This window comes from Bubalus kerabau, chromosome X, assembly GCF_029407905.1.
Source record: "Bubalus kerabau isolate K-KA32 ecotype Philippines breed swamp buffalo chromosome X, PCC_UOA_SB_1v2, whole genome shotgun sequence".
Classification (NCBI taxonomy): Eukaryota; Metazoa; Chordata; class Mammalia; order Artiodactyla; family Bovidae; genus Bubalus; species Bubalus kerabau.
In genome coordinates this window covers 114,163,462-114,184,217 of record NC_073647.1, presented here as the reverse complement: position 1 = coordinate 114,184,217, position 20,756 = coordinate 114,163,462, and the positions used below count along the sequence as shown (strand labels likewise).

Sequence of the window (20,756 nt, the reverse complement as noted above, 5' to 3'; positions counted from 1 at the left end):
GTGCACAGGCTTAGTTGCTCCACAGCATGTGGGATCTTCCCAGACCAGGGATTGAACCCATGTCCCCTGCTTTGGCAGGTGAATTCTTAACCACTGGACCATCAGGGATATCCAGAATATACTTTCTTCTTACCTGAGAACAGTTTTTCAAACACTCAGTTACCATTTTTTCTGTCTATCCTTTTTTCAGGAAGGCAGAAAGGATCCTTAGAAACAACACCTCCTTGCATCCCAGGGCCCTCCCTTGATGCGGTACTCACCAAGGACAACCTGAACCACAAGATGACCAGCATTATGACCCTTAGGCCCATTTTTTGATTAGGTTGTTTTCTTGTTATTGAGTTGTATGAGCTGTTTGTATATTTTGGAAATATACAGATTTTGGAAATATACAAATATAGTTTGTATATTTAAGCCCTTGTTGGTCTCATCATTTGCAAATATTTTTTCACAGTCCATAAGTTGTCTTTTCATGTTGTTTATGGTTTTGTTTGCTATGCAAAAGCTGGTGGCTGAGATGGTAAAGAATCAGCCTGCAATGTGGGAGACCTGGGTTCAATCCCTGGATTAGGAAGATCCCCTGGCAGAGGGCATGGCAACACACTCCAGTATTCTTCCCTGGAGAATCCCCATGGACAGAGGAGCCTGGTGGGCTACAGTCCATGGGGTCACAAAGAGTTGGATACAATTGAGTGACTAAGCACACATGATTTCATTTGCTGTGCAAAAGCTTATAAGTTTGATTAGGTTCCATTTGTTTATTTCTGCTTTTATATCTATTGCCTTGGTAAACTGACCTAAGAAAACATGGGTATGATTAATGTCAGAGAATGTTTTGCCTATGTTCTTTTCTAGGAGTTTTATGGTATCCTGTCTTATATTTAAGTCTTTAAGCCATTTTGAGTTTATTTTTGTGCATGGTCTGAGAGTGTGTTCTAACTTCATTGATTTACATGTCATAGGTAATTTGATAGGTATTGCATTAAATCTGTAAATTCCTTTGGGTAGTATGACCATTTAAACATATTAATTTTTCCAATCAAAGAGGATGGGAGTTTTTTCCTTCAGACCATCTTCAGTTTCCTTTATCAATGTTTTAGGTTCTCAGCGTATTAAGTCTTTCACCTCTTTGGTCAGGTTTATTCCTAAGTATTTTATTTTTTGATGTGCTTTTAAAAGGGATTTTTTTTTTACTTTTCTGATATTTCACTGTTAGTATAAAGAAACATAAACAGTTTCTCTGTGTTAATCTCGTATCCTGCTACTATGCTGAATTTATCAGTTCTAGTAGTTTTTGTGTGGAGTCTTCAGGGTTTTCTATGTATAGTATCATATCAGACTTTTAATTTTTTATATATAATAGCATTCTTTCCAGTTTCCTTGACCAGTGGGGAGTCTTTCTAGTTCCTGTTTAACAAGCATGGATACCCTTTGTGGTTCCTACTTTAAGTGAAAATCACATTCCAGTTTCCTGAACATTTGTGCCTTGTAGTCTGGATTCCCCAGTAAATCCTCAAGCTTCAGTTTCTGTTCACCCCATCACTTTAAATTCTCATTTCACTTTTGATGTCTAAAATTTATATTTTCTTGGTCTTGAGCTTGACTGTGAATTAAATTATTTTTGTTAAATATAGGCCAGCATTTCTTTGTATTTACAGTTGAGGGAAGTGGTGGAGTATAGGGAGGGTGGTGGAATATAGGGAGGGTTCATTCACATCAGCTCAGGTCCATTAATAGGAGTTCACAGCAGGCATTTATGAATTAATTTTGTCCCATAACATTATCATAGAAATACTTACAAGTTTGATGAATCATTGCATTTTTCCCTAGAATTCTGGAAAGTTAATGACCAGACAGATAACCACAAGGAAAGCCAAGACAAACTTCTATGGCAAGCTGCATCCATAAATAAGGAAACACTGAAGAATAAAAGTGGCCAAGAATTCAGAACATATGGAGAAATCATTTATCCAAGCACAGGCTTTGTTTCTATAGGACAAAGACTCACTAAATATTATTCATGGGGAAAGTGTTCAAAACATAATTTTAATTTTCTTAGTCAAAGTAGAAGCTGTGTAAGAAAGAAAGGTGATGAATGTAAGGCATATTGGAAATTATGCTTCCATTCTAATCTTGATAAAGCTCAATCTGGAGAGAAATTCTTTGAGCCTAATGAACATGGAAAAGCCCTCCACTGTAAGCAAGCTCTTAATAAAAGTCCAAGAATTCAAAATGGGGAGAAACTCTATCAATGTTCTGAATGTGGAAAAGTGTTTATCCAGAAAGCAAACCTTGTTGTACATCAGAGAACTCACACTGGAGAGAAACCTTATGAATGCTGTGACTGTGCAAAAACTTTCAGCCAGAAGTCAACCCTAATTGCACACCAGAGAACTCATACAGGGGAAAAGCCATATGAATGCAGTGAATGTGGGAAAACATTTATCCAGAAGTCAACTCTGACGAAACATCAGCGAACTCATACAGGAGAGAAACCATTTGTATGTGGTGAATGTGCAAAAACTTTTAAGAGTTCATATCACCTTATTAGACATGAAAAAACACACATTAGACAAGCATTTTATGAAGCTATCAAATGTGATAAGTCCAGCCTTATATATCAAAGGACTCATATGGGTGAGAAACCTGAGTGCAATAAACATGGGAAAGGCTTTGATGAGACACCCACACCCATTAAACATCAGCTAACTCATACAAAAGAGACACTTTATGAGTGTAGTAAATGTGGAAAAGGCTTCAGGGGAAAGTCACATCTTTCTGTTCATCAGAGAGTTCATACACGAGAAAAATCCTATGAATGTAGCATATGTGGGAAGACTTTCAGTGGAAAATCACATCTCTCTGTCCATCATAGAACTCACACAGGAGAGAAACCTTATGAATGCAGAAGGTGTGGGAAAGCATTTGGTGAGAAGTCAACCCTTATTGTACATCAGAGAACTCATACAGGAGAAAAACCCTATAAATGCAATGAATGTGGGAAAGCTTTCAGTGAAAAGTCACCACTGATTAAACATCAGAGAATTCATACAGGAGAGAGACCCTATGAGTGCAGTGAATGTAGGAAAGCATTCAGTAGGAAGTCAACTCTCATTAAACATCAGAGAATTCATACAGGAGAAAAACCTTATGAATGCAGTGAATGTGGGAAAGCTTTCAGTGTGAAATCAACTCTCATTGTACATCACAGAACGCATACAGGAGAGAAACCTTATGAATGCAGAGAATGTGATAAAGCCTTCAGTGGGAAGTCAACTCTCATTAAACATCAGAAAAGTCACACAGGAGATAAAACCTATTAATATACTTACTAATAACCTATAATATGATATAATAACATATTATAACCTATTAATATATTAATATAGAGATAATTTCACTAGTTATACCTCATTATATATCAGTTCATCCTGGAGAGTAACCTTATAAATATCAAGAATGTAAAAAACTTCATATACTATTTAATGTTCATTTAACTTAAGAAAGCACAAAAGCACAATTCCAGAAGCATCTGATAAATGTGACCAATTTTTCATCCAGAATTCTTACACGAGTGGAGAATTATATATCAGAGAATTCAGAAGTGACAAAACTGTCAATATATTGATATAGAAAAAAATTTACAAAGAATTTAAATGTCATTGACTATCAGAGTATGCTGAAAAGAAACTAAGAATTTAAAGTCTAGAAAACTGTTAGAAGTTATGAGAGAAATATGTTCCATATTCTATACCACACATTTTGTGGGAAAGGTCTAGAGGTTCCAAACAAGCACTCAGTAATTAAGACATGTTCACTGTGGAGTAAGTATGACATTTTTGAAAGAAAAATATAAAGTATAAAATTACTAATCCTAGCTATGGCAAACTACGTTCACTTCTTAAACAAATAGGAAAATTCCTCCCTTAAGTGGTATAAAGGGGGATGAGTCATCATGATCCCTGAAACAAGCACTCAAACAGGAGATCTTACACATGTTCATCAACACTTTCAGTGTAAAATACAAACCCCTTTCAGAAAAGGCATATAGTAAGCTTTAACACACCTCACTTAGGAACATAGCTTACAACTTAATATTTAAGGGTGACCATTTTATGGTTACATTTTATGCCTCATTTTATTAGTCAATAAAAATTTTTAATTTTCAGATTATCTCCCTTAACACAATATTATTTAAAATAGGAAAAAAATTGATTATCCAATAGTCAATTGATTCAAAATTGACATATCAATAAGATAGAATAGTATGCACTAATTAAAAGTGTTCTTACTGCTGCTGCTAAGTCACTTCAGTCGTGTCTGACTCTGTGAGACCCCATAGATGGCAGCCAACCACGCTCCTCCCTGGGATTCTCCAGGCAAAAATACTGGAGTGGGTTGCCATTTCCTTCTTCAAAAGTGTTCTTATGTTTGAGAATTTAAGGAAATGTTCATGATAATTGGCTAAGTGAAAAAAAATTTAAAATGTACCATATGATTTACATTGTAAAAATGCATTGAGAATGGATATGCAGCATTATATGAGTGATTCTGGGTGGCAGAAAAATAGTTTTATACTGAGTAAAATTATATGCACATATATGTATACAAATATATTTGTTTTATATTTGTATGTGTTTTAGATTGTATAGGTGGACACAGAACAAAATGCTTAGAAGGAAATATACCAAATTATTAAGCAGAGTATCCAGATTATTACTTGGGTGTTAGGACTGTTGATTTTTTAATTTTTAAATGTAGTCTCCAGAAACTACCAGTAAAATAAATTGTTTAAAGTAATCTTGGGCATGCTTGATTCTGTCTTTCCATCCATACTTTAATGTATGACATCATTGTTTTCTTAAAATAACCCCATTTTCATGTATGTGTATATATTCCTTATTCCTTTTTCATGTGGTTATCTGAGGGTATGGTTTTGAGTATATGTTTTGCATCTTGACAGTGAATATCCTGCAATTTTAATATCTGTGTGATTTTTTGGATAAAAATGTGTCTCCATAGTTATTTACTCTGTGACCACCAAACCTCATTACATAAATTATCAGCTAACAAACTTTACAGGTGAGGTAGTAAATTGGTCAGAGGTACAAGTAATGAGACAAAACTGACTTCTAACACCAAGTAGAAATCTCTTCAACTGTGATACTTGTGAATGTTCTTATTCCCTCTTTTCTCCTTGTCCTGTTGTCATCAGTTGTGTCAGGCACATCCTAGGTGACTCCAGTGATTTATGCCCTATATAATCCTCTCTGCTTAAGTGTAGGCAGAACTGAGACTTGCTTTCAGCCAATAGTTTATGGCAGAGGTATAGGATGTCACTCCCATGACTATGTTATGTTATACAACACTTCATCTTAGGAGACCAGAGAGAAAATTTCCTTGCTGGCCTGATAAAGTAAGCAGCCATGTTGAAGAAATACATGTGACAAGGAATTGCAGCTGGTTTCTAGGCCCTGAAGGAGCCCTGAGCTAAGACAGTGGGACTTGGGTGGCAAGCTCATGCAGGCAAGAAAAGTAGCAATAGACAGCTACTTTTTTCCCACAAGGAGCTCGCTGATTGGTAAATGGCATAGGACAGATTCAGAGATGTATAGCAGCCAAGAACCTTATGTGCTAAGGAGATCAACTTGGAGATCAGACCCCACTAGTGATTATGGGCCCAGGTAATTATCAGAGTTTCAGTTGGAACTTCTGAAGAACTTAGGAGGAAATTCATAAGAAAATATAAGTTAATCCCAATAATTATTTACTTTTTTGCTTAGTTTTTTATTTTTCTGGAGTTTCTAACAATGCTTTTAAAAATTTTCTTGTTTATTTTTCCAGGGTCATAAAACATACAATCGTATCAATGGAATTCTCCTCTCTGGTATTAGAATTCACGATAGTTAATAACTTTGAGGGGGAGGACTTAGAAAGGGCAAGGGGAAGATCCTCAATTAGGGTCAATAGCAGGCTAGAAATTTTTTTTCTCTGAAGAATATCTGTCTGCAGAAGATGGCATCGCTATGCTCCAAAACCCTCACAGGCTGTACTGTGACTCACATACAGGGACCTTCCAAAATTTCCATACTCCATGTCCATCTGCCACAAACACTTCATATGCTAGGTCATTTGGTAATCCACACCTATTGCAAAGTCTATTCTTGCTCTAGGCCACACTGAAAATTGGCAGTTTTGTGGGTTATTCAGTAAATGGAGCAGAGCAGCAGGATAGAAGGAGGTTTATTGTGCCTGGTGCTCCTCATGAGTTATGGGACCCTGCTATCTCAAAAGTAGTATAATTCTCTGACACATATTTCATGACCTTACTCAAAAGTCTAAGGGGCTTGTTTCTCACTCTGCATCTTTTCCCACCACTGACACCTTCAGCCCCTTAGGGCAGCCAGACCATATGGTGCAAGCAACAAGACTGTTGGCACTAGAGCCTGGGCTAACTACAGAACCTTTCCTGCCCTAGGCCCCAGTCAAAGCTGGCAGCCTTTTGTGTCACCTGGAATATGGGCCAAACAAGTATTTCTAGGTGTAAAATGTGTCACCTCTGATCCCAAAGAGGACCTCAAGGTGCTATATTTCTCTCTTGTGAAGTTAAACTTGGTGTGGTTGAGCTTGTGGTAGTTTAAACTTATTCTCTGGGATCCAGCTGGTTTCCTCAGGGGCCAGAAAGATGAAATAAATAGAACTGTGGTAAGGACCACCACCCCTTAACCCCTGACCTGGCATGGGCTTACCTGGACAGCTCCACAGTGGGCTTTCTCCAGCTGCCATCCTGGCCTCATCTTCTCCTTGTCCCAACCTGAAGATCCCATGTGGCTGGGCCACAAGGTATCCTGTTAAGGGGAAATGACAGAGGACTTGGTTATGAACACCTGCAGCATTCCAGAACCGAGGCCCGTCCCTGCAGGGCTGGGATGGTCTGGCTTTGGTGACTGCCCTGTGAACCTAGCCAGTGGGCCCTCAGTGCAGACCATCTACAGAGAAGGCGAGAGCATGACCATTCTGGGCAGGGGGCAAATGCCATTAGGAATTCCTGACCAGGAGCCTGAGGCCTGACTCATTCAGGGCCCAGATGCCCCTGAGCTGCAGCAGCCCAGAGAGGGAGACACGAGGGGATGTGTACCAGTCACCCTGTGGAGGGTTCCTCACCAACAGAGACCAGGTGGCTGTAGTTCTCCAGCATGACATCCCTGTGGAGGTTCTTCTGAGCAGCATCCAGCTGCTGCTACTCTTCCTGGGTGAAGTCCACAAACACATCCCTGAAGGTCAGTGTTTCCTACAACAACACATCCTTAGCCCAGTGATTAGCTTGCAGATGGAGATAGTACGTCAAATCAAGTGCCCACTCTGTGCCCATCCTATGTTCTTCATATGTAGAAAGATTTCAGCCCTCCCCACCACCCAGGAGAACCCTGACAGATGAGGACAGGAAGGTTCATAGAGTGCAAGGTCACCTGCCCCGGGTCACACAGGTAGGAACTAGGAATCAAAATCCATGCAGTCTGGTTTCTGCACACACACTTTTAGACACTGCATTGCCTTTCTCTATGTAATTGTTATACTGTTCATCATCCACAATTTGACATAGTGTAGTATATAGGGTGCTTATGTAACTAAAATTATTTTAAACTATGGGAAAAGAGATGAAGTGTTAGAAATATCTCACCCTGGAAGTTCATTCTTTCAACATGTATTTATTGACTAGAGACCAAGCTGATAAGTTCTGAGGATTCAAAGATTAATAATAAACAAACACCTCCTGAGTTGAAGGAGTTACATACATTCTAGTAGAGGGAGAAAAACACCACTTATAAACTTACACATGAAAGGGCAGGAGGAAAGGAAGAAGGCAATGGCAGATGTAGGGCAGGGAATCCAAAAGAGGAAGAACTCAGTTCTGCTTGGGACCGACAGAGAAGGCTTTGGAAGGGATGTAGATCTAGAACAAACAGTTCAAAACATAGCCACTCAATCATGACCAACAGCACTGATTATCAGGTCAATCACGAGTCAAAGAACAGGACAGTATCTGGCCTGGTCAGCAAATTTAGGTAATAAAGAAAGGTCTATATTTGATCTTATCACCACCAAACAAGGATTTACTTCTCTAACTGCCTGGAGAGCAATAACCCACCCATTTCCATTCTGGATCCCATCCTGTCCCACTCCCCCTCGGTGGCCTTAAATTCAAGAAGACATGTTGCAGCCACAAGGCCCCCATGGGCCATGTGTGGCACCAGTTTACTCAGCTTTGCAGAGGGAGACAGGAAACAGTGGGCCAAAAGGTAGTAACAGGCCTGTGTCACCAGCAGGAGGACTTTGTACAATCCAGTAGCTCAACCTGCCCCTGCCACTCCCCCCCCGCCATGTACTAGTTGAGGTGCCCAGGAACCACACTGTCAAACACAGCCAGTATCTGGCCTAGAAGCCAAAAGCTGCTCCATACACCAGTATCTCTTGTAACAGACCCCCAGGCACACGTTTTGCCAAGTTTTACTTTCATTTTAGGTTCAAAGGATTCATTAGCAAAAGAAACCACTCGTTACTCACACACCAATTTGAATATTTAATACAGGATTATCTGACTTATTTTCAATATACAGTCATTAAAAGAAAAGAAATAGAAGCAACAGAGAGAAGTAACAGCATATACATCACCAAATTGGGCCAACACCTACATCCAGAATTTAACAGCGCTGGGACGTCCCAAGTAATAGCAATCTGGAGTCCCAATTGGGAGAGGGTCCTGGGCAATGCCTCCACCCCACTGGCGAGATCAAATTGCAGCTTTGGGGGCTCCTGCTTATAATCCCAGGCTGCAAATTGATACCATCATCAGTTTGTGAACAAAAATGCAGCTCTGGTTTTTCTTTAAACTTTGACAGTGCTGTTTATTCCATCTTCTGAGTCACCAGATTTTCCAGACCCCAGAGGCTGGCCAGGCCTCTAAGAGCTCAAGAAAATTCCAAGACCCATTCCCTCTCTTATCTAAAGAGCTGCTTGATAGCTGGTAACAATCTGCATGCTCATAGGCAGGCACGTAACCCAGGGAGTGTCCAGGCAGGTCAAAAGCAGGTCAGAGGCCTGCTACCTCGCCTCTGAAGCCTGAACAAGACTACCTCCATTTTAATTTCCCTAACAGCATATTTTCCAGGGTCCTGGTGAAGGACATGCTCAGTTATGAGAGTTACCCTGGACCCAGAAAAACCCAAATCAATGGCTTCCTACCAGCTATTTTTAGTTATTTGCAGGCCTCCCAGTCCAGGTGCAGTTTGTTTACCAATAAAGAATCATACTGATCCTAAGTAACAATGCCTGGTAATACAGCTGTTATTCCACAATTATTGGATTTACAGAGACACAAAGCTAAAGCCAGGTTATCTCAGATTTCTGTGATGAGGAGAAAGAGTTTTATTCATACTACACTCAATGTTATGCTTTAATAATGACAATGAAGGAATTTAAAAACTACTAATAGATCCTATACATACAGGGTCAGAATTTAGTTCAGAACGAAAGCATCTCAAATTGCTGCAGAAAAGAGGTTATTAGCAAAATCTGGCTACGTATTTATGCAGGAAAAAAGCATACCATAAAACTGCATTAGCTACCCCACTCCAAATTCCAAAATAAATTACAGATGAATTAGAGATTTAAATGTGTGCAGGATAACCATAAAATCACTAGTTAAAAGTTTTTATAAATGCAAAATAGCAAAAGTCTTTCTAAGCCATCCCCAAATTCAGAAAACATACAGTTAAAAACGGGCAAACTTGATTACCTAGACATTAGAAATATCTAAATTGAAGAAAATAACTTTAAATTCTCAAACATCAATATCAAAGTGGTAATGATATTTGTTTATTATATAACAATGATCTAATTTCCTTCATACACTAAAATTCTAACATCTTTAAGAAAAGAACCACAACCTACAACTGGAGGAATGTGAAATAAATTTATAATAGTATACCATTTATCACCCTTCAGATTCTTTTTCTTATTGAGATATAATTGACATATAACACTGTGTAAAGTCTGGATTTCCCTGGTGGCTCAGTGGTAAAGAATCAGCCTGCAATGTGGGAGACTCAGGTTCGATCCCTGGGTTGGGAAGATCCCCTGGAGAAGGAAATGGCAACTCACTCCAGTATTCTTGCCTGGAGAATCCCATGGACAGAGAAGCCTAGTGGGTTGCAGTCCATAGGGTCGTGACGAGTCGGACACTGAGGAACTGAGCATAACACATACAACATATTGACTTGATACATTTATATTTTGTAATATGATTACCACCAGTAGCATTAGTTAACACCTCTATCATGTCACACAATTATAATTTCTTTTTTTGTAGTGAGAACAATTAAAATGTAGTCTCTTGGCAACTTTGAAGTTTATAATACAGTATGGTTAACTATAATCATTATGCTGAGCATTAGATCTCCATTAATTATTTATACTCTTCAGCTTCTTAAACATTAAATAGGTTAATACCTAGTGCAATCAAGTGTGTAGAAAAATAACAAAGAAGTTATAAATGATTTAAAGCATTGGGTATGGGTGGAGCAACTGGTTAATATACATCAAAATGTATATTACAAATACTCTTTAATGCAGCAGTGCCATTTCTAGGATTTTACTCTAGAGTTTTTGATAAGTCAGTTAAGAAAAGACAACAGAATGGATAAAATGTTCATACCAACAGAAATAATTAGTTGACTAAAAATTTCATTTAGGTTTTTCTGTAAGATGGTATGGAAAAACCTGAATGAACTTTTTGGCCAAACCAATATAAGCAGCTGCTAAAGATACAAATAGATTATAAATCTCAATAGAGTTCAAATATATGCTGATTAAATAGTAAGAGACTCTTTTTTACCTATAAGGTTAGTAAACATTCAAAAGATAGAGAAGAGCCACTGTTCATGAAGGTATAGGAACATGAGTACTCTTAGTGTGGCAATAACTATTACATTTTTTTTTCTCATATTTTAACCAGGACTCTACCCTACTGACTTCCCTGGTGTCTCAGACAGTAAACAATCTTGCCTGCAATGCAGGAGACCCAGGTTCAATCCCTGGGTCAGGAAGATCCCCTGGAGAAGGAAATGGCAACCCACTCCAGTATTTTTGCCTGGAGAATTCCATGGACAGAGGAGCCTGCCGGGCTACAGTCCATAAGGTCACAAAGAGTCAGACTCCACTGAGTGACTAACACTTTCTTTCTATCTTACTGGAATATTTATATGGCCATATGGATGTTAAAGGCAGCATTATTCATATTAGCTAAAAGAAAAGGGACATGACTCAATGTCCTATGTTCCTGGGAATTCAATAATGGTGGCATGACAGTCATATCACCAGGTGACGTCGCTTCTGATAAAAATGACCTTTGATAGTAAACAAGCTGCATCTGGACTTGGAGGATGACAGTGTTTAAATTGTTATGGCTACACTCTGAAATGGCCATTATAACAATTGGCTGACATGAAAAGATGTCTGATGTATTTTTGTTAAATGATAAAAAGCACTTTAGTCAGAGTGGAGAGTGGAGGGATATTCAACATTTCTGCCAGAGGCAGGAGGGATGTTCATACTAAGGGATTGACTCAAATCCAGAAATAGCCCATGGCATAAGAGGGAAGAATAAGGTGTGTACACAAGTATGTCAGCATGGGGGAAAGTCCTGTGAAATTGTAGCCGAGCAGGACCCTTTGGGGTCTTCCCAGGCAGATGTCCTCCACCTGCCTCTTGTTTGTAGAAAAACTAGTCTCCTAGGCCTTCCCTCAGTTCCAAAGAATAAATTTAATCAAAGAAATGAGAAAATGCAGAAACAAAGGAAAACAGTAAAATAAGACAAAAGAGTAATAGTTAAGTCATTAAACAAAGTCAAATACTTCTGGTTCCTTCTCAAGGACTATAGATAATACTTCTGAGCCATATCCTTTGAGCTGTTTTGCAGAGACGGAAACTCTTACCAGGTGGAAGAAGTTAACTGCATGTTGACTACAAGCACAGAGACCCCCAGATGGGTTGGAACCAGAAGGTCGATAATGTTAACTCCCACTTATCTTACCACAATTTGATCAGAAAAATGTTTACAAGCTGATCATGGATCCTATAATCCCCCTCAGTTACCCTGTCTCAGTCACCCTGTTGTAAAAAAAAAAAAACGTTTTCCTGACAGTCACCAGAGAGGTCGGGTCTTTTAAGCACTAGCTGCCTGGACTCCTTGCTTGGTGCCCTGTAATAAATGCTGCATTTTCCTTCACCACAACCCAGTGTTAGTAGATTTGGCAACCAGATGCAATTTGGTTTGGTAACATGGTGGGGAGTGATCTTTCCTAGCTTGATTCTGCCCTCACAGGCACTACAGCAGGGCACCTGCCCTCATGGCAGTGTCTCTCCAAACACTTCTAACTTTCATCTCTCTCCTCTGATAGGGATTTAACTGCCCTTTGTAACCTGGTCCCTCATGGGTGGCTGGAAGTTGAGTCACCATGCCAGTGTTGCTCTCTCTCAGCTGGGAGAAGGGACAGCACATTGCAGGCCCAGCTCTTGTAGGATCTGCTGTTCTTTGAGCCTTCCTCCTCTGCCCTGGTGTCTGGGTTCAGGGTTGAGGCATCCCCTGCAACTCCCCTCAGAGGAGCTTATTCCTAAGGAGGCAGAACCAAACACATTTCTGCAGAACCATCACTTCAGCACCCTCTCGCTGCCTCTGACCTGGGAACTTGCCTCCTTATGAGGTCTTTTGTAGATTAAGGAAACGCATGGCAGGTCAGCAGGTGTTTGAAGCTAGTGAGCCATTGGCTGTTATGAACCCTGACCCTGGAAAGGCAATGACCACACATGAGATGCCATTAGCAAACCATATGATGAAGCAAAGTTGAAGAAAACCTAAATGTTTTACTCAACACAAGGAGGCACAGTTTTTCATTCTGTGTTTAAGAGGTAAGGGCTCAATTGCTGACAGGGTCTCCTTCAGGATTTTGGGCCTCTGGATGCGTGCAGGGATCTGGGCCTTTGGACCGCCACCTGGCACTGGATTTGGCCCTTGCTGCTGGAGCCACCCACCTGGGCCTGAGTACTGATGTTGAGGAAGACTCTTGAGAGTCTCTTGGACTACAAGGAGATAAAGCCAGTCAATCCTAAAGGAAATCAGCCCAGAATGTTCATTGGAAGGACTGATGCTGAAGCTCTAATACTTTGGCCACCTGATGCGAAGAAGTGACTCACTGGAAAAGACCCTGATGCTGGGAAAGACTGAGGGCAGGAGGAGAAGGGGACGACAGAGGATGAGATGGTTGGATGGCATCACCGACTTGATGGACATGGGTTTGAGCAAGCTCCAGGAGTTGGTGATAGACAGGGAAACCTGGCGTGCTGCAGTCCATGGGGTTGCAAAGTTGGACACGATTGAGTAACTGAACTGAAACAAAGAGCTCGATTATCGGTAGACAATGAGCTACAACTGCTTTACTTCTTTGAGAGTCCAGCCTCTGAAATCAAAGTCCTCTGCAGGTTTCACTCATTCAATATAAGAAGTGAGTGCCTACTATGTACTTATTCTATGCGTTGGATATACAAGAGTTCCCTGATTGTGTGGAGCTATACTCTTGCAGAGGAGAGAGAGTAAGCAACAAACTTGATAAGTAAATTAAGGGTATGTTAGTTAGAAAGGCATAAGTGCTATGTGGGGTGGGGAGGGGGGGTGGAGTGCTACCTGTAAGTCCTTTGCATCCTCCTCAGCCCTAGTCTGGCTAAGGCTCTCTGCCCCAGTTGGGGAGGGTTTTTTTCCCATTCCAGTTTGAGCAGCTAATAATGAAACGGAAGCTGAGATGGACACAGCACAAGCTTTATTCAGTGGCCAAAGAATGGAGAAGCAGGAACTAAGTTCACAGAGCAACTTCTCCTCACCCACCTGCAGCAGGGATTTAATTTTAAACAGTGAAGACAAAAGGGGGAGGAGTGAGGCTGAAGATGGGGATGCATATGCATTAGTCTAAAGACGCTTACTCCTTGGAAGGAAAGTTATGACCAACCTAGATAGCATATTGAAAAGCAGAGACATTACTTTGCCAACAAAGGTTCGTCTAGTCAAGGCTATGGTTTTTCCTGTGGTCATGTATGGATGTGAGAGTTGGACTGTGAAGAAAGCTTAGAGCTGAAGAATTGATGCTTTTGAACTGTGGTGTTGGAGAAGACTCTTGAGAGTCCCTTGGACTGCAAGGAGACCCAACCAGTCCATTCTGAAGGAGATCAGCCCTGGGATTTCTTTGGAAGGAATGATGCTAAAGCTGAAACTCCAGTACTTTGTCCACCTCATGCGAAGAGTTGACTCATTGGAAAAGACTCTGATGCTGGGAGGGATTGGGGGCAGGAGGAGAAGGGGGTGACAGAAGATGAGATGGCTGGATGGCATCACTGACTTGATGGCCGTGAGTCTGAGTGAACTCCGGGAGTTGGTGATGGACAGGGAGGCCTGGCGTGCTGTGATTCATGGGGTCGCAAAGAGTCGGACATGACTGAGCGACTGATGTGATCTGATCTGACTGGGGAGAAGGTGGTGCTTTTTCCAGGGGGTGTGGTATTACCCCCTTTTATCCTTTTATTATTATTATTATTGTTTGGTCTTTAATCTCTGGTCATGGCCACCGGTAAGTTATCTAAAATGCTAATGTAATAAAATCAGTGTATACTGAGACCCAGGGTCTGTTGGAGATCTGAAGAGTGAGCATCTCAGTCCCAGCTGGTTTGTAGTTTCCTTTCTAATCTCTGGGCCCTTTAACAGTAAGATTTCAGTTAATTCCTGCTAAAGGTGGGGGTTGGCATGTTTTGAGTAAGTTGGAGCAGCCCTGGCAACAAAGGGATCCTTTGGGTTTACTGTGTGACTTTGGCTAGGTTTCTAAGCCCTTCTGTTCTTGTTTTCTCCCTAGAAAATGAACAGAAGGGCAGTATCAAAGTACATACAGGGCAACTATGAAGACAAATGTGAAAAACAGTGCCAGGCATTTAGTAGACGCTGAGTAAACAGTGGCTGAATTAATCAATTAATGAAGCAATCACTCGCTGACCCCTGGAGCCCGCCCTTCTCCCACCACAGAGGCCTGGTCACTCAACACCGCCCCCACCCCAGGGGAGGGAGCTCTTTATCCATGGCCCCTCCTCCGACCTTCCTAAGTGGCCGATCCCCAATTTCGCCTCCCCTTAATCCACCACCAAGAACGCGAGATCTCTGGGCGGGTAACACCAACCAGCACCAACTTGCACCTCCCTGGGGTCAGCAGAGCACTTCCGTTCCCGTTGCCCGGGGAGCCTGAGTGCTGCGCACGCGCAGGAGAGGGTTGAAGGGGCGAAGGGCAACCCAGCCAATGGGTAACATGGTACCTTTAGGGACACCGCTTCTGACGTGGCTCCCTCTGAGGTTAAATGGAACGACAAGAGTGCGACCATTTTCCGCGACAAGTAGTACAAAAGGCTGGGCAGACGTCTCGGGTGACGAGAGGCGAGCGGGCTCCGTGCGGACTGTCATTGCGACCCGGTTCCACCGCCTCCAAGTCCCGCTCCTCCGGTCCTCCTGCGCCGCTGGGCCTCCTTGTGGCTATGCACCCTGGAGAATTCCTGCCCCTCCATTCCCCAAAGCCATGCTCTCTTTCTCAGAATAAGAAAACCAGCACTGGTCCCCAGCAGCACATAGTTTGGGGCGGGGCCGGCCCATTAAAGAGGGGTTATGGTCCCAGGTCAGTGGTCAGTCCAGAATTGGCCTAGAGGAGGGGCTGGGCAAGGTTATACTTTAAAAGGTTATAGTCCGTTTAGTTATTATAAAATATTGACTGTATTCTCTGTGTTGTACAATATGTCCTTCTGGGTTATTTTATACATAATAATGTGTACCTCTTAATCTTCTACCCCTATATTGCACCTTTTCCCCCTTCCCTCTCCCCACTGGTAACCACTAGTGTATTCTCTATATCTGTGAGTCTGTTTCTTTTTTGTCATATGCACTAATTTGTTGTATTTTTTAGATTCCACGTGTAAGTGATATATGGTATTTGTCTTTGTCTTACATTTTATTTAGCACAATAGCCTTTAAGTCCATCCATGTTGTCACAGAGGGCAAAATTTCATTTTTTATGGTTGAGTAGCTTTCCTGTGTGTTTGTGTGTGTTCGTGTGTGCATGTGTGCATGTATGTGTGTAGTCACATCTTTATCATTCATCTGTTGATGGGAATTTAGGTTGCTTCCATATCTTGACTATTGTAAATAGTGCTGCTATGAATATTGGGGTCTGTGTATCTTTTTGAATTACTGTTTGTTTGTTTTTTCAGATATGTAGCTGGGAATGAAATTACTGGGTCACATGGGAGTTGTATTTTTAGTTTTTTGAGAAAACTCTGTACTGTTTTCCACAGTGATTGCAGCAGTTTACATTCCTACCAGTGGCGTACAAGGTTTCTCTTTTCTCCACACTGTTGCCATCATTTGCTTGTGTTCTTGCTCTCTTTCCTGATTTTTTGGCCACACCATGTGGCTTGTGGGATTTTAGTTCCCTGACAAGGGATTGAACCCACACCCTCAGCAGTGAAAATGCATTACAGATGTAGTCTTTACCGCTGAGCTACCAGGGAAGCACAAAATGTCTTAAATATGTAACCTTTAAAATTAATCTGGTTTTAAATACTCAAACAATGCCTTAATAGTCTTCTCATTGCAGAAATATCATTGCAGCCTTAGTAGAGAGGGGTGACACGGTCTAATTCAGGGTCATAAGTGTTCAGAGAGCTTTTTAGCTGAAAATAAAAGTAGCAAAACTCATCATCTTTAAAAAATTTCTAAGTGGACTATCCCCACATTCTTGCTGTGTTAATACTTGCCATGGGTGTCCCATTTTCTTGGCTGGAAGCCAGAAGGCTAGGGAGCCTGGTGGATGCAGAGAACAGCATCCTGGGACACACAGCAGGATAGAGAGGGGTGGTGAGTAAGAATTTGTAGAAGAAAATGGGAATATTTGGCACAGACATGAGGGGATAAACTTTTGGTTAGGAGAGTTGTTAAGATTTGGTACCGAATGTTGATTGGTTAGTTGTATTAAGTCTTTATGGAGTTGGAAAAGCCCTTCATTGTTATCCATAGTTAAAGCAAAGGTGCCAGGCCTTGAACCACACATCTCCCAGTTGTTGGATGTGGAGGTAGGGCATGACTTTACATTAGATGACTTTCTTGAGCCAAGGGCAATTCCTGAGAGAGACTCAGCTGAGAGTTATTGGCTGCTAAATCTCTAAGCTGCTGAGAGAATGAGTAACTTATTCCTGAAGAGGGAGACATCTGAGAGGCACACTACTGCATGCACTACAATTTATTACATTTCTTATCAAGGCCATGTGATGCTTCTGAGATGGAAGGAGCAGATGATGGTTGGAAGTAATGAAACTGGAGCTTGAATGAGGGCCAAGGGATGATAGAAAAGGAAGGCAAGGATAATTAAAAGCTAAACAAGTGATTGGTTCTTTAAATTTCCAGTGATTGATGAGATTTTATCCTTACAGTGGCCTCCTATGAATGAATGTGGTGTGACTTCGTATCCTCCACTGGAGTACATGGGCTTTACTGGAGCCCAGATAGGCAGACAAGAAGACAAGCCTGTCAAATGAATCTGAAGGAGAAACATTTTCCTAAGCAGATCTTGTTTGATTTTGTTTTGTTCTAATCAGTCTGTATCATATCATTGTCAAATGTCTATTTCAGCTAACAACAGTTAGTTCAGTTCAGTTCAGTCGCTCAGTCATGTCCGACTCGTTCTTAAGCCTTGGTCAAAAGGATGAATTCCTAGTTTGCTAAGGATTTTTATCACAAATGACTGTCAAGTAATTTTCAAATTTTCTTTGTTATCAGTTGATCTTATCAGGTCATTTTTTTCCCTTTAAATTGTTAATATGATACATTACATTGATAGATTTTCAAATATCAAACCTTCCTTTTATCCTTGGAATAAACCCACACAGTCATGGTAAATTATTATTTTTTTAATATATTGATGGATTTGTTAATACTATGTTAGGGATTTTTGCATCCCTTGCTCATGAGAGATATTGGTGTATACTTTTCTTTATTTCTAGTTAATTTAGTTGCCTGGGTTAGATCACTCAAGTCTTACATTTCCTTTCTAGGAGTTTCCAATGTCCTTACATCTAATCTCAAAGAAACTGCATGTCTCAGGCCCAGTTCCAAAGCTCTTATATCAACACAACGTACTTTAAATAAAGTTAACCTTGGAACTTCCCTGCTGGTCTGGTGGTTAAGAATCCACGTTCCAATGCAGGGGATGTGGATTTGATCCCTGTTTGGAGAACTAAGATCCCAAATGCTGTGATTGGCAAGTAGAGATCCCATACACTCTAGAGCTTGTGCACCGTAACAAGAAAAGCCCACATACCACAACTAGAGAAGTCCTCACGCTCTGCTATTAGAGATACCCCACGGACCACAATGAAGTCCCAGTGCAGCCAAAATAAATAAGTAAATAAAATTAACTTTAAAAAGTTAACCTGCTTAAACCAATAATAAACCAATTGAATAAATAAACCAACCTAACATTAACCAGTTGAAATAGGATAGAGTCCAGAAATAAACTTTCACATTTATGGTCAATTGATTGTCAATAAGGATACCAAGTCAAGTCAATGGGGAAAGTAAAGTATTCCCAACAAATGGTGTTGATAAAATTGGATATCCACATGCAAAAGAATGAAATTGGAATCATATAAACAAAAATTAACTCAAAGTGGATCAAAGACCTAAGTATAAGTGCTAAAACTATAAAATTCTTAGAGGAAAACATAAGGGGAAACCTTCATGACATTGGATTTGGCAGTTATTTGGGGATGTGACATCAAAAGCACAGGCAACAAAAGAAAAAATAGATTAATTGGACTACATCCTTTTCTTTTTTAAACTTTGTGCATCAAAGGACACTATTGGCAGAGAAAAAAGGCAATCCATAGAATGAAAGAAAATCTTTGCAAATCATATATCTGATTAGGGAATAATATCCATAATATATACAAACTCATACAGCTCAACAACAAAAAACCAAACAGCCCAATTAAAAAGTGGGCAAGGAACTTGAATAGACACTTCTCTAAAGAGAGCATATAGATTATTGAGATTTTCATGTCAATAAACACATGAAAAAAATGGTCAATATCACTAATCAGGTTAATGCAAATCAAAACCACAATGAGATAACCACTTCTACTCATTACAATGGCTGTCATTATAAAAATAGACAAAGAAAATAAGTGTTGGCCAAGGATGTGGAGAAATCAGAACCCTTGTCCACTTCTAGTGGGGATATAAAGTGATGCAGATGTTATGGAAAACATTACTGATATTTCTTAAAAAACAAGCATAGAATTACCAATACGATCCAGCAATCCCACTTCTGGTTATCTACATAAAAGAATTGAAAGCAGGGACTCACACAAACAGTTTTTTTGTACACTATTGTTCACAATAGTGTTATTCACAATAGCCAAAATGTAGAAACAACCCAAATGTCCATCGGTGGATGAATAGATAAACAAAATGGTATATATACAAAGTAGAACATTATTCAGCATTAAAAAGGAATGAAACTTGAGAATATTATAAGTGGAACAAACCAGACACAAAAGAATGAATACTGTACAATATTGTATTGGTTTTGCCATACATCAACATGAATCTGCCACAGGTATACACGTGTTCCCCATCCTGAACCCCCCTTCCTCCAATTAAAGTAAATAAGTTTATATTAAAAAAGAAAACAAAACTAGTGCTTAAAAAAAGAATAAATACTATATGATTCCACTTACATGAGGTACATAGACTAGTCAAATTCATAGAGACAGAAATTTGAAAGGTGGCCTCCAGGGCTGGGTAGGGGGTGGAGATGAGAAATTATTGTCTAAGGGGTACTTAGTTGCAGTTTGAGAAGATGAAAAAATTCTGAAGATGGATGATAGTGATTGTTGTATAACAATGTGAGTGTACTTAATACTACTGAGCAGCACACTTTAAAAGAGTTGAAATGGCAATTTTTATGTTCTGTATATTTTACCACATTAAAAAAAGTTAAGCTGGAAATAGTGTGGAGAGAAAGTTGAGACAAAAAGTTCTGCCAGGAGGAAATGGCCAGGCTCCAGATTTGACACAATGAAATCTGGACCACAACCATTCTAATGCAGAGAGAAGCTCTCTGGGCCTAATGCATTAGGCTCAGAAGTTCTATGTTGGCAGATTTTCATTCACTTTCTCAATTTGCGTACATTTGCAGGTTGGCATTTAGACATGCAGTATTTGTTCACTGCTGTCTAGTTAAGAAGTAGTCTAAAGTGAACCCACATGATTGCGTGCGCTTCCTGGACTGTATCTACTTTTTATTAAAACATCTGACTTAAAATTCTAAGTGTCATTGTTGCAGTAGCAAATTTTTTTAAAAACAGCTCTATTGAGGTATAATTTACACAGTATAAAATTCGCCTAATTCAAGTGTATTGTACTTCTTTTTCAATCAATGCACCATTTGTTTATTTTTTTGTCTAACTGCCCTGGCTAAAACATCTAGTACAATGTGGCATGCAAGTGGCAAGAACAAACATCCTTGTCTTGCTCCTTCTTAAGAAGACTTCCAGTTTTTCACCATTAATATGATGTTAGCTATGGACTTTTAATTGATACCTTTTAATAGTTTGAGTAAGAT

The 20,756-nt window shown here is 40.2% G+C and overlaps 1 protein-coding gene and 1 long non-coding RNA gene across 10 annotated transcripts in view; one reads left to right on the top strand and one right to left on the bottom strand.

Annotated features, from left to right (window-relative positions):
• The window catches only part of ZNF674 (zinc finger protein 674), a 37,753-nt gene extending 33,302 nt beyond the window's left edge, over nucleotides 1-4,451 (top strand). For all 9 annotated transcript variants that reach the window (XM_055562850.1, XM_055562848.1, XM_055562851.1 and 6 more), the window contains one exon: nucleotides 1,831-4,451. In XM_055562850.1, the coding sequence (XP_055418825.1) occupies nucleotides 1,831-3,323 (1,493 nt within the window). In that variant the 3' untranslated portion in view covers nucleotides 3,324-4,451. The remainder of the gene's footprint in view (nucleotides 1-1,830) is intronic.
• A 2,318-nt stretch (nucleotides 4,452-6,769) lies between these two features.
• On the bottom strand, nucleotides 6,770-8,885 carry LOC129638436 (uncharacterized). The gene is made up of 3 exons (XR_008707795.1): nucleotides 8,694-8,885; nucleotides 7,165-7,291; nucleotides 6,770-6,848 (listed from the first exon to the last, which is right to left on the bottom strand). It is a non-coding gene; the product is annotated as an uncharacterized LOC129638436 (long non-coding RNA).
• Nucleotides 8,886-20,756: the final 11,871 nt, after the last annotated feature.